This window comes from Pelophylax lessonae, assembly GCF_965119305.1.
Source record: "Pelophylax lessonae genome assembly, chromosome: 11".
Lineage (NCBI taxonomy): Eukaryota > Metazoa > Chordata > Amphibia > Anura > Ranidae > Pelophylax > Pelophylax lessonae.
Window position 1 is genome coordinate 17,197,243 of NC_138778.1, and position 15,000 is coordinate 17,212,242.

The window sequence follows — 15,000 nt, forward strand, 5'->3', positions numbered from 1 at the left end:
CCAGCACTGGGTCCAAGAATGAAATACCAGCAGGGACACTGGATAGAGTATTATGTTCCCCCTCCTACATGTTTGTGGGTTTCCTCAAAAATCCTACTAACCAGTTAAATAGATTCCACTCAAACTGTACTTATTGACAAAAGATTGTAAGCTCCTGTGGGCAGGACTGATGTCAACAAGTCTCTGCACTCTGTAAGGCGATGTGTAATAGACTCTCCATTATAAATACTAAAATACATGAATGACTGCTGCGGAACCGAGTTGGAAGTATCTTCTGCATCCTCTAATGGGGCTTTCTGTCTTTTCCCCGGATCATCTGCTGCAGGATTACCAGGATGAACAGCTGAACTTAATGGACTTTTTCAAGCAACAAATTGATGTAACTTTATCTGTGTGCAGAATCCTGCCGAGCTGTGAGCGCACGGACACAAACCCACTGACTTCTCACTTTCTTTTAATAAGACATGACGGCCTTTTGCTGCCATTTATTCTGGATCAAAAGGGAGCGGGGCTGAGCAGCTCTTTCCTTCGGATTTCATCTTATATAAGGAGGAGGGCTGGGCAAAGGAGAACTGAACAGCTGCTATAACAAACACTGGAACGGATTTTCATCACTGTAAGATTTACCCAATAGATTTGTTTGTTGTGATTTTCACGCTGGAATGGGATCGATTACCATATTTCCTTACTATATTACACAGATTTGTACATATCCCCTGTAATGCAGGCCTGTATTTCAGTGGGCAGTGTCTACATGAAGTGTTTTGGTTTCAATCAGTAAAACCCAAAATGGTAGACCAGGACTAAGGGACTGTGCAGCAATACTAAGTATGCAGCATGACTCATGACCAAACATCTATATTGTACATATGAGATTAGGAACTAAACTGTAAACAAAGAAGAGTGAGGATAGAGGAATGAAGAATGGAGGAGGAGGGGGAAGATGATGAGGAGGATGAAGAACGGTGGAGAAGATGATGATGAAGAACGGAGGAGAGGACGACGAAGAGCAGGGGGACGAGGAGGAGGGGAGGAAGGGGACGAGGCGGACGAGAGGAGGAGGCGGACGAGAGGGAGAGAGGAGGAGGCGGACGAGAGGGAGAGAGAAGGAGGCAGACGAGAGGAGAGAGAGGAGGAGGCGGACGAGAGGAGAGAGAGGAGGAGGCGGACGAGAGGAGAGAGAGGAGGAGGCGGACGAGAGGAGAGAGAGGAGGAGGCGGACGAGAGGAGAGAGAGGAGGAGGCGGACGAGAGGAGAGAGAGGAGGAGGCGGACGAGAGGAGAGAGAGGAGGAGGCGGACGAGAGGAGAGAGAGGAGGAGGCGGACGAGAGGAGAGAGAGGAGGAGGCGGACGAGAGGAGAGAGAGGAGGAGGCGGACGAGAGGAGAGAGAGGAGGAGGCGGACGAGAGGAGAGAGAGGAGGAGGCGGACGAGAGGAGAGAGAGGAGGAGGCGGACGAGAGGAGAGAGAGGAGGAGGCGGACGAGAGGAGAGAGAGGAGGAGGCGGACGAGAGGAGAGAGGAGGAGGCGGACGAGAGGGAAGGGCGGCGGGCGGAAGAGAGGGAAGGGCGGCAGGCAGAAGAAAGGAAAGGGCGGCGGGCAGAAGAAAGGGAAGGGCGGCGGGCAGAAGAAAGGGAAGGGCGGCGGGCAGAAGAAAGGGAAGGGCGGCGGGCAGAAGAAAGGGAAGGGTGGCGGGCAGAAGAAAGGGAAGGGTGGCGGGCGGAGAAGAGAGGAGAATGCGGCTGAGGAGGAGAGCGGAGAAGGCGGCTGAGGAGGAGGGGGAAGATTAGAAAGCGAGGGAGAAGATCCAAGAAGGAGAAGAAGGAGGAGGGGAAGGAGAAGGAAAAGATGGAGAAAGAGAAGAAGAATGGAGAAGATGAAGGAGAAGAACGGATGAGGACAGGAATGGAGAAGGAGAAGAAGAAGGTGGAGGAGAAGGAGAAGAACAGAGAAGGAGAAAGATGAAGTATGGATAAGGAGTAGAAGAAGGAAATCGAAAATGAGAAAGGGGATGAAAAGGATAACAGAGAAAGTGAAGCAGAGGAACGGAGATGAACAAGGACAATGGAGAAGGAGAGAGAAAAAAAAAGAACAGAGGGGGAGAAGAAGAACGGAGAAGAGGAGAGTAGAATAAGAACTGAGAAGGAGAAGAGAAGGGAATATATAATAGATTGGAGGTTAGAGGGAGAGGAGAAAGTGTGACAAAGAGAAAGGGCTGATAGGAACAGCTATATAATCACCTAAAACAACTAATCTCATATCCCCTTTATTTTCTCCCTTACCTCTGATAATGCCCCCAGACACACCCCTTTCATTATCTCTGAAGAGGATATGGGGGGGGGGGGGTAATGGTAATAGTACTGAAGCCATGACTATTGGCCAATATGGGCGCCTATGAGCTTGGTCACCGAGGGACAAATTTATAAAACAGTGAATGTGACTTTCACCAAACATTCTCTGGCGCTGACTCAATCACGGTCCTTTAAAAGACATGGACCACGAAGATTTACCTTCAGAATGCCGGATTCGCTGCTTTATAAATATGACCCAAAGTGTCCATTTCCTTAAGCTTTCTGTTGGGCCCCTCATTTTCTGGCTGGCCCCTAGCTGCCTTCAGTGCTCCTCAATGATACTTTGTTGCCGGCAGCTGTCCCGGGTCTGTTTTAGGGTCTGGCACGTCTTCCAGCCAGTTGCCATATTTCCTTCGGCGGCTTCTCTCGGAGACAGATGGCTCTGAATAGACGGAACAGCCCTTTCCCAACAGAGCCGCCGAGCTTCCCTTCCCAGCTTAGTCACAGTCCAGAGGAATTTCACAGCAGCAAATTGGTGGAGATGCCCGCGCGGCCCGCTTTGCACAGGTTTAAACAGCTGCTCCTGTCACTTCTATCCATCACACAAAGCAGCCCGCTGGAACGTTACAATGTGTCACAGCAAATTGTTCCCCACCAGGGCCAATAGCGTAGGTACATCTGTTCAGCGACAACGCCGCTGCAAAGGCCACTTACCAGATTGTCCACCCCAGCCAAGGTGTGATTGGCGTTATCCAGGGAGTAGGTCAGCTGGTAGATGCCATCGTTGGTCTCGCTGTTCCCATAAAAACCGATGCCCACCGCGGCACTGAAAAGCAGAAAAAAAAAGGCATCTGTTTATCTTGCTTTTTGTTTCATTCATCCCTGCTCTGCCCTGTAAAATGACTTTACCTGCAAGCTTTATTTGAATCTTAATCTGGTCTGTAGGGGGCGACCTACAGGGTCATACCTTTTTTGTTTGGTTTACTTTCAACAGTTTGGGACAGTAGAGAGCCCCTGCCAGGTGCTTTGAAACAAAAGGAATGTGGAGGACTCCACTCCATCAGGAGCGACAGCACTAGCGCCCAAACCAATGTACTATATACCCCAGAAATCTTCACAGAGGTCTAATGTTTACTGGAGGTTCCAGTAGAGCCAACACAATGCAGGCATCCGCACCCCCTTCATCAGGGCCAATGAGAAAAACATTTGATATTATTTATTAAACGCTTCGCATCCCAGGCAATTACTTTGACTTTTTACATAAGGTAAATAATAATTTGTTGGTAGAAAATTACTTAGAGCCTGTACACCTGCTGTGCCCATTAGGAGGGATTCCCACCATCCCTGTGCCGACTTTCTGAGTCTGTTTACTTGCTGTACCCATTATGAGGGGGTTCCCACACACCCTTTGCTAAGTTCACAGGACTGTACACCTACTATGCCCATTATGGGGGGTTCTCACCATCCCTGTGCTGAGTTCCCATGTCTTTGAACCTGCTGTACCCTTTATGAGGGGTTCCCACCATCCCTGTGCCACGTTCCCATGTCTTTACACCTGCTGTACCCTTTATGATGATTCCCACCATCCCTGTGCCAAGTTCCTTGGTCTGTACACCTGCTGTGCCCATTATGAGGAGTTCCCACCATCCCCGTGCTGAATTCCAGGGTCTGTACACCTGCCGTGCCCATTATAAGGGGTTCTCACTATCCCTGTGCCAAGTTCCTTGGTCTGTACACCTGCTGTGCCCATTATGAGGAGTTCCCACCATCCCTGTGCTGAATTCCTGGGGCTGTAAACCTGCTGTACCCATTATGAGGAGTTAACACCATCCCTGTGCTGAATTCCTGGGTCTGTAAACCTGCTGTACCCATTTATGAGGGGCTTCCACCAACCCTGTGCTGAGGAATGTTCTATGAATAGGCTGCATAGGAGACAGACCAGATCTAAATAAGAGGGGAGCTCTGCAAGGTGGCAGGCAGCAGCTGTCCACCAATCAGTATCCACTATTTCTGACCGTTTATAATGAATACAGACTCATAAAAAAAAAAAAGGAAGACAGAGAAGGGAGGGAGGCTCCAAGAAGCCCAAATCCATCCAGAGAGCATCCGCTTAATTGTTACATATGCCATCTATCTCCTAGTACCGGGGGGGGGGGGGGGCTACATAGTACATAGAAGGGGCTCTGTAGAAGGTCCACAGTTGGTGTAATTAGCAGATATCAGGAATTCAGGGGCGATGTAGCTTCACTAACCTCCTCCGACAGATCTGGAGTAGAAGACTTACCTCCAGAGTCGCCCTAAGCTACTCATCCACATCAATGCCATGCTGCGGGGGAGGGGGCGCCCGGCCAGCCACCACATATGGAGCCTTTCACAACGTCCAGAAAAGGATTTCAGATTAAAAGGGGCCAAATGATGGGATATGACGGATACTGGAGGAAATTATGTCCATGGGGCCACAGAAAGGGGCCGTCCATGAAAAGAGATTTCAGTTGGTCAGTAAATGAGGGAAAAATATCATAATGGGTTTCCTACACCTGCCTGATGGGCTCCAAGCAGACATGTGTGAGTGCGTTTCCGTGTGCCCGTCTCTGTGGGGAGACGGCCTATTCATTTCAAAGGGGAAAATTGAGAAAGAAGTCCCCGACCTATTTGTAAAATCTCGCTGCAGCTGCCAACGCATGGGGGTGCCAAGAATGATACCCCAGCATGTTTGCAAAAGTGCAGCGCATTTCTCTGCAGGTTGGGAAGGCGTGCGATTTCTCATGTATTCCACACCCACAGAGATGTGAACATAGCCTGATCAGTGACCAGACTGTAGATTGTACCTTTGTAAAAGGTGGAGGAAGCATTTCAGGAAGAGGAGGAAGCATTTCAGGAAGAGAAAGAGCAGGAGAAAGCATTTCAGGAAGATAAAGAGCAGGAGGAAGCATTTCAGTAAGAGGAAGCATTTCAGGAAGAGGAGGAGGAAGAATTTAAGAGGAAGCATTTCAGGAGGAGGAGGAAGCATTTCAGGAGGAGGAGGAAGCATTTCAGGAGGAGGAGGAAGCATTTCAGGAAGAGAAAGAGCAGGAGGAAGCATTTCAGGAGGAGGAGGAGCAGGAGGAAGTATTTCGGAAAGAGAAAGAGCAGGAGGAAGTATTTCGGAAAGAGAAAGAGCAGGAGGAAGTATTTCCGAAAGAGAAAGAGCAGGAGGAAGTATTTCAGGAAGAGAAAGAGCGAGAGGAAGCATTTCAGGATGAGAAGGAGCGGGAGAAAGCATTTTAGAAAGAGGAGGAGGAAGCATTTCAGTAAGAGGAGGAGGAAGAATTTCAGTAAGAGGAAGCATTTCAGGAAGAGGAAGCATTTCAGGAAGAGGATGAGGAGGAAGCATTTCTGGAAGAGAAAGAGCAGGAGGAAGCATTTCTGGAAGAGAAAGAGCAGGAGGAAGCATTTCTGGAAGAGGAAGCATTTCTGGAAGAGAAAGAGCAGGAGGAAGCATTTCTGGAAGAGAAAGAGCAGGAGGAAGCATTTCAGGAAGATGAAGCATTTCAGGAAGAGGATGAGGAGGAAGCATTTCTGGAAGAGAAAGAGCAGGAGGAAGCATTTCTGGAAGAGAAAGAGCAGGAGGAAGCATTTCTGGAAGAGAAAGAGCAGGAGGAAGCATTTCTGGAAGAGGAAGAGCAGGAGGAAGCATTTCTGGAAGAGGAAGAGCAGGAGAAAGCATTTCTGGAAGAGGAAGAGCAGGAGGAAGCATTTCTGGAAGAGGAAGAGCAGGAGGAAGCATTTCAGGAAGAGGAAGAGGAGAAGGTATGCCTTAGGCCCCATTCACACCATGTAGGAAGTAATTTTCATGGGACATCCTACACGAGATAAAAACACACAAAAGAAGTCCCTGACCCTTTTTGCAAAGTTGCACCAAAATGCCTGCCTTAGCAGATGTGTGGGGAGTGTCCTTAAGAATGGCATGGCTACACATCTGCAAAAGGGCTGCGCGTTTGTGCATGTTAGAAAAGTACTGGATTTTGGGCTCATTACCGCGACTCAGGAGTGTAAATGCAGCCTTAGCGTTTTAGATTTACTGTTTAAAAGAGAGAGAGAGAAAAAAAAAATCAAAGATAGGGAAAAAACCCCCCTGAAAAAACAGAAAATGAAATACAAAAAAACTCTGTAACCAGATATGTTCCTCTATGCAGCACAGAGGGATCAGCGGGAGCGCAGCGCCATGCGGCCTTATTGACGCATCGTTGATAATTTTTTGTGTTCTCCATGAGTTTTTACCCCGCCGGTGAGATATTGATATCCTGTTTGATTACAAAAGCCGCTCGCTGCTGAGAAGAGCGATCCCAGATGATGATTGATGTCACTTAATGATGAGAGGCGGGGATCAGCGGGAGTGAGGAGCAGGGTGGAAGTTCAGCGCCGAGCAGAGAATTGGGCTGTCAGAGAGATCTGGTTATATAACGATCTCACCACCGCGCTTTTTTTTCATTTTTTTCGCAGCCAAGACTTAAAATAGCATCGTGCGTTATCTCTGTATTACAAAGGGCTGAAGACTCCAATATTAAGACAGAGCAGGGACTGCGGACATGAGCTGGCGGACAGCGGGAGCCGTTATGACATCATCATTTATAGCAGACCGTATTTAGTTTGCCAAAGTACTGTGTGTCATAGACATGTTTTTATTAACCACTTGCAGACCAGGCTTTTTCTGGCACTTTTTGTTTGAAAGTTTAAATCAGTATTTTTTACTAGACAATAACTACTAACACCCAAACATTTTTTTTCCTGCAGAGACCCTAGGGAATAAAATGGCAATCATTTTTTTTTTTTTTTTTTTTTTTTTGCGTAGTTAAAAATACACTTTACTAAATATAAAAAAAAAAAAAAACAATATTTACTCCAATTCTTTTGTAAAATATGAAGGATGATGTTACGGCAGGTAAACAGAGACCCAACTTGTCACGCTTTAAAACTGCGTGCGCTTGTGGAATGGTGACAAACTACGGTACTTAAAAAAAATATCTCCATAGGCGACTCCTTAAACACCTTTACAGGATTAGAGTTGCATAGGAAGTCTATTGCTAGAATTATTGCTCCCCCCACGCTCACAGTGATACCTCACGTGTGGTGCGAATATCGTTTATGTATGCATTCACTTCTGCGTGCGGGCATAGAGGGATGGGGGCACTTTACATTTTTTTTTTCGCTCATTTATTTTACTTTTTTTTTTTTATACTGTCCCCTAATATTTATTTTATTTTTTTATTTTTGGGTCGCTTTTATTCCTATTACAATGTAAACATCGCTTGTAATATAAATAAGGATGACAGGTCCTCTTTAGGGAGAGACCTGGGGTCAAAATACTTCCTTTACCTTAAAAAAAAAAAAAAAATTATAATTATATATAAATTTTTTTTTAATCTTTTGCTTTTTTAAAAAAAAAAAAAAAAAAAAAAAAAAAAAAAAACCTTGTTTACTGACTGTTAGCCTGGCTCGGAAGGGGATGTCATAACAGCACTCCGGCCTCCCAAGGCCATAGAGGCGATCGAAGAGTATCAACTCTTTGATCGCCTATGGAAGCAGCCGGCGCCACCGCCGAATCATTTATCGGGCAAACCAGCAGAAACGGTAAGCCCGAGAAACACCAGCAAGTGACGGCAGAAAATGTCCCCTCCTGCCACTTCTGAAAGCGTTTCAGCGGCTCATAAGAAAACCAGCCGCAGATACTGGAGTTTTGGATGATCGCTTCAGCCATAATCCCGGTAAACCACAACATACAGTGCATCCAGAAAGTATTCACAGTGCTTCACTTTTTCCACATCTTGTTATGTTACAGCCAGTGTAGCCTGCACAGAGGTCTCAGGGATGTCTAGATCATAGGACAGGCTGAACACACACACACAGTGGTTAGCATTTCCGCCTGGTAGCACTAGGGGTCGCCAGTTCGAATCCTAACCATGACACTCCCTGCTTGGAGTCTGCATGTTCTCCCTATGCCTGCGTGGGTTTCCTCTGGGTACTCCGATTTTCTCCTACATTCGAAAGACATGCTGGTAGGATAATGGTTTCTGGACTAAATTGGCACTAGTATGTGTATGTATGAATGTCAGGGACCTTAGATTGTAAGCATGAGGGCAGGGACTGGTGTGAATGTACAATATACAGTGCATTTGTAAAGTATTCACCTAGGTGGCTCGAGCGGAAGTTCGAGCAGGTACCTGTTAAATCTAGGATATAAAAAATGGGCAGTTTTGGGACTTTAAATGAGACACCAGCAGGTATTGCTCTGCGTCTCCATCCCTGTATATGACAAAACTGATGAAAAAGGGGGACTAAAAAAGGTGTGTGGAAGCCAGCCGACCCCTTAGCTTGATATACTCACCCACCAGTCTGCTAACAAACCAAATACAGTAAACCCCCCTCCATTGCGGGGGTTACGTTCCGGACCCAGCCGCGAAAAGTGAAATTCCGCGAAATAGAAAAACCCTATTAAAATGCATTGTAGGCATGTTTATTTTACTGTCACTGTACGTGTAAAAGCATTTTAAGGTCTTTAAACACACTTTTAAAACAATAGAAACTCATTTAAAACACATAAAAGATACTAAGAGACATAGCAAGAGCTATGGAAAACACAAAAATATTTCATTTTTAATGATTTATATAGTAAAATAACATTACAAAAAAAAAAGCGAATTACCGGGACCACAAAAACTGAACCGCGATGGAGATGGGGATTACTGTAAACCAGTCTAACAATGTAGGTTAAAAACAGGGGTTTGGTTAACACACATTTGCAAACACATGTGTAAGCTGCAAGGCCTCTCCACGACACCCTGTGTATCCTGCAGTCCTAACACTACTCAACCTGAGTGTCTCCACGATGGAAGCACATGGATGCTGATGGATGGATAGGGAAACAGGTGGGCTTGGAGATGGCCCAATCCTCCCCCAACCTGCTCCCATCCATGACTGGTTCTTCAGTTTTGTCATATACAGGGATGGAGACGCAGAGCAATACCTGCTGGTGTCTCATTTAAAGTCCCAATACTGCCCATATGTTATATGTTATCAGGGATGGAGACGCTGTGCTTTACAGGCTGGTGTCTCATTTAAAGTCCCAAGGTCTTTACTACCTATACTAAAGGGATGGAGGTATGCGCTTACCAGCTGGTCATTTTTTAGTTTGCAGCCCATGGCTATTACACAGCCATTCGTTTTTTTAATACCAGTCATGGATGGGAGCAGGTTGGGGGAGGATTGGGCCATCTCCAAGCCCACCCGTTTCCCATCCATCAGCATTCATGTGCTTCCGTTGTGGAGACACTCAGGTTGAGTAGTGTTAGGACTGCAAGATACACAGGGTGCCGTGGAGAGGCCTTGCAGCCTACACATGTGTTTGAAAATGTGTGTTAACCAAACCCCTGTTTTTAACCTACATTGTTATATCAAGCTAGGGGCCGGCTGGTTTCCACACACCTTTTTTGGTCCCCCTTTTTCTTCAGTTTTGTCCTGTTCAATCTAGGTACCCGCTCCACCCTCCAAAAAAAATGACATTCCAAATGTGGCACGTCAGGGGGTCAGGAGGCCTTAAAGCGGAAGTTCCAATTTTGGGTGGAACTCCGCTTTAATGAAATCCCTGATGATCCAGTCCTGAAAGTCTTGTTCAGACACTTCCTGTTATAGGGTGACAACGCTCTGTCCCTGTCTCCTAATTGAGCTCCTGGGTTGTCACCGTCACACAGGCTTCTGATGGAGATTACAAGTAGACATTTGTAAATCTGTAGCTGTAGTAGGAAGTGCCTGACTACGGTGACCCGTGTCTCCTGTATCCTTCCCTCTTTTCCAGTATTGCAGCCCCAGAAAGACATTTCAGCATTTGCAGTCACATGGCAATCAGATGAGGATATTGCAGATAATATACATGTGAGCGCATCAGAGGCCTGTGTGATGGTGACAACCCAGGAGACCAGCTGGGAGAAAGGCACAGAGCGTTGTCACCCTTGTAACAGGAAGTGCCTCAACAAGGATCTTTTTGTCAGACTCAACAGGGATTTATTTAATAAAAGCTACAGACATGCATATGTCCACTTGTCTCTGCAGATTTACAAATGTCTACTTGTAGTGTCCATTGGAAGCCTGTGTGACAGCGACAACCAAGGAGTTCAATTGGGAAACAATGACAGAGCGTTGTCACCCTAAAACAGGAAGTGCCTGAACAAGACCTTCATTGGCAGGATCATTTTTACAAAGGTCCAATTGTCGTCTCCATCAGAAGCCTGTGTTGATGGTGACAACCCAGGAGACCAGCTGGGAAATAGGGACAGAGTATTGTCACTCTGGCAGGATCAACAGCAATTAATTTAATAAAGGCTGCAGATTTACAAATGTCTACTTGTAGTGTCGATTGGAAGCCTATGTGACAGTGACAACCCAGGAGACCAACTTGGAAATAGGGACAGAGTGTTGTCATCCTGTAGCAGGAAGTGCCTGATCGCGGTGGTCCGTGTCTCTTATCCTTCCCTCTGTTTCGGCATTGCAGCCCCAGAAAGACATTTCAGCATTTGCAGTCACGAGGCAGACAGGTGAGGATATGGCAGATAATATAAATGTGAGAGCGCCGGCTTTGTGGGATGCTAAGTCACAGCTATTGTGTAAAATTAGAAGATGGGAAAATGACTCCCGGGGGAGGGGGGCTGCGCTCTAATATTCACATTCCTGGGAGTCGGGGGGGGAGGGGGACACGGCTCTATGACATCAATCCGGAATGAAGGATTTTAGTATTTTAATTTTTTAATAAAATGTATCCTTAATGTAATATTAAAATGATAATACATTTTATCTATAGCCAAATATTACATTTCCATGGAGTTGGGAAAGGCTTGATTCTCCCTCTCTCCCAGTCTATCCTTATCCCCTGGACACCCAGCAATAGGAAAGCCTAAAAAGGTGTCACAGCAACAGGAAGAGGGGAGGAAATGTCTCAATAGGGACACGTTCCGGTGACAAATATGCCCTCAGTTTGCAGCATTTTCCTTTTAAATCCTGTTGTGTCACTGGGACAGGAAATTATGAGAAATCTCCACAGAGGGGACATATGTGATCAGATGAGAATAAAGAGATTTGCGCTGGGAAACAGGCTTGCTGGTGGTCTGGAGACCTACAGTGGCGACTTGGGTGTCCACAAGGGGGGGGGGGGGGGGCAAGTGCCCCCCCCCCCTGTAAATTTCCTGGCCTGCTCTAAGAGGGGAATCTATAGAGGACCCTGCTCTAAAGGGGATTTATGAGGGACCCTGCTCTAAAGGGGGATCTATGGGGGACCCTGGTCTGTTCTAAAGGGGGATCTATGGGGGACCCTGGTCTGTTCTAAAGGGAGATCTATGGGGGACCCTGGTCTGTTCTAAAGGGGGATCTATGGGGGACCCTGGTCTGTTCTAAAGGGGATCTATGGGGGACCCTGGTCTGTTCTAAAGGGGGATCTTTTGAGACCCTGGCCTGCCCTAAAGGGGATCCTGGCCTGCTCTATAGAGGGTCATATTGGATATATATATATATATATATATATATATATATATATATATATATATATATATATATATATATATATATATATATATATATATATATATATATATATATATATATATATATATATATATATATATATAATATATATTGTTTGCTGGAAGTGCCTGGAGTATCTGGTGGTGCATGAAAACCTAGTAGCACAGGGAATATACGTGTAAAGGTAAGACTACAGAGGGATCTATGGGGACCTTTGCCTGCTCAAAAGGGCGATCTCTAGGGAGCCTGTCCTAAAGGGGATCTATGGGGGACCCTAGCATGGCCGGCTCTAAAAGGGGGGATCTATAGGGGTGAAAAGGGGCGGAGCATGGGTGACTTTAAAATTATGCCCCCACCCCTGAAAAAGTTCTGCAGACGCCCATGAGAAGTGAACATAATTATTTGATCCTCTGCAGATTTTGTAAGTTTGCCCACTTACAAAGAAATGAAGGGTCTATAATTTTTTTTATCATAGGTGTATTTTCAATGATAGAGACAGAATATCAACCATAATTCCAGAAAAAAACACATGATACGAATGTTATAAATTCAGTTGCAGTTCAGTGAGTAGAATAAGTATTCGATCCCCTACCAAATAACAATAATTCTGGCTCCCACAGACTGGCTACAGTATCTGGTATGTGGTAGACAGATTAGTCCTGTCAATTTAAGGTGCTCCTAACGACAACTTGTTATGTGTATAAAAGACACCCATCCACAGAATCTCTTTCTTCCATTCAAACCTCACCATCATAGGCAGAGGCGTAACTAGAACCTTCAGGGCCCCGATGCAAGAAACCATGAAGGGCCCCCCAGACCCCTGGCCGGGGCCCTTCCCTTCAAGCCCGGGGCTCTTCCCACTAATCCTGGGGCTCTTTACTCTCATTGCATGGCCTTTTATTATGGTCCCGCATCAGGATCCTTTCACAAGTTCTGCAGTGGGCCCCCTTCCTGCAATCTTGGGGCCTCCCCACAGAAATGCCAGGGCCCGGTCGCAAGTGTGACCTTTGAGATCCTAGAGGTTCACCCACTGTTTTGCTACCGGGCCCCCTGGAGCATGGGGCCCGGTAGCGATTGCAACCCCTGCAACCCCTGTAGTTACGCCCCTGATCATAGGTAAGACAAGAGAGCTGTCAAAGGACGTTGTAGACCTGCACAAGGCTGGAATGGGCTACAAGACAAATCAGTAAGGAGCTTGGTGAGAAGACAACTGTTAGAGTGATTCTTCGCAAATGGAAGAAATACAAAAAAAAGCCATTAAATTGACCTCAGTCTGGGGCTCCAAGCAAGATTTCAGCTCATGGGGTAAGGATGATCATGAGAAAAGTGAGGGATCAGCCCTGAATTATACGGGAGGAGTTTGTGAATGATCTCAAAGCAGTTGAGACCACAGCCACCAAACAAACCATTGGTAACACAATACGCCACCATGTATTGAAATCCTGCAGTGCCCCCAAGGTCCCCCTCCTCGAGGAGACACATGTACAGGCCCATCTAAAATTTGCAAATGAACATCTAAATGATTCAGAGAAGGATTGGGAGAAAGTGCTGTGGTCAGATGAGATCAAAATTTAGCTCTTTGGCATTAACTCGACTCGCCGTGTTTGGAGGAAGAAAAAAATGCTGACTATGACCCTAAGAACACCATCCTTACAGTCAAGCACGGAGGTGGAAACATGATGCTTTGGGGCTGTTTCTCTGCTAAAGGTACAGGCCGACTTTTGAGGGGCCAATAGACGGGTATTGTAAAATCTTGGATGAGAACCTTCTTGCTTCAGCCAGAACACTGAAGTTGGGTCGTGGATGGGTCTTCCAGAATGACAATGATCCAAAACATACCGCCAAGGCAACAAAAAAGTGGCTCAAGAAGAAGTACTTCAGGGTCATTGAGTGGCCTAGCCCATCTCCAGATCTTAATCCTATATAACATTTATGGAGGGAGCTGAAACTTGGAGTTGCCAAGCAACCTTAAGGGTTTAGAGAAGATCTGTAAAGAAGAGTGGACCAAAATCCCTCCTGAGATGTGTGCAAACCTGGTCACCAACTACAAGAAAAGGCTTACCTCTGTGTTTACTAACAAGGGTTTCTCCACCAATAAGTCATGTTTTGCTTGGGGATCAAATACTTAGCGCCCATTCAGACTGCCGCGACACGACTTTGTGGGGCGACCTGTGAAGTCGGCGCGACTCGCACGGACTTCATATAATTGAAGTCAATGCAAGTCGCCTCCAGGTCTCCCCAAAGTAGTACAGGACCCTTTTTCTAAGTCGGAGCGACATGTGTCGCTCCTATTAGAACGGGTCCTGTACTATTCAATGGCGAGCGACCGACCGCGACTTGTCAGGCGACCAAGTCGCCTGACAAGTCACGCTAGTGTGAATGGACCCTTATTTTACTCACTGAACTGCAACTTAATTTATATCCGATACATTGAATATCTAAAACATTTGTAAAAAAAAAAATTGTAATAAAATTATAGACCCTTCATTTTTTAATTTTGTAAGTGGGCAAACATACAAAATCTGCAGTGCGTCAAATATTTATTTTCCCCACTGTATGTCATCGAGCGTGACAACGCCGGAGCACAATGAGAGTAAAGGGCACAGCATCGTCACCCAACTTTAAAAAAGGACTGTCAATGGCGGGTATTTTTTATTTTTAATCACACAACTTTTGACATCACACGTTGAAGCGTCTATGAGGTTTTGGGTTGATCACGTTGGAAGCCGGTGACATTTTCCTATTTAGCAACCACCAGCCGGGAATCTTCCATCCGCAGAACCAGCAGCCAGCAGTGATTGGTAGATGTGGGCGTGTGACAGCCGCCTGTGCCCCTCGCCGTGCTGCTGACCTGTCATTTCCCCCCCGCACATCCCCCGACCCATCCGGATTACAGACACAATCCCCAAGCTAAGCCCTCGCAGAGAGCAAAATCTAATCAAAAATATTCGTGGTCCCCGGCCAGAATTCCCCCGGCTCAGCCGACCGAGAGACTGAACGATGGCGAGGGAGGCCGGAGCATCGGAGGAGAGCCAGAAAAAAAAAAAAAAAAAAAAAAAACTTGCAAAAGGTGACGCACCCGGAAAAAACAATACAACTCCTCCAGTTATTATACATATACCTCTGCATGCCAAGCTGTACAAGATTATTATGGTCCATGGTAC

At 46.3% G+C, this 15,000-nt stretch overlaps 1 protein-coding gene across 1 annotated transcript in view; it reads right to left on the reverse strand.

Moving 5' to 3' along the window:
• Positions 1-15,000, reverse strand: part of TTYH2 (tweety family member 2) — a 120,922-nt gene that overhangs the window by 58,840 nt on the left and 47,082 nt on the right. Inside the window, exon 3 of the mRNA XM_082271810.1 lies at positions 3,005-3,116. Within this exon, the coding sequence (XP_082127936.1) occupies positions 3,005-3,116 (112 nt within the window). The remainder of the gene's footprint in view (positions 1-3,004; positions 3,117-15,000) is intronic.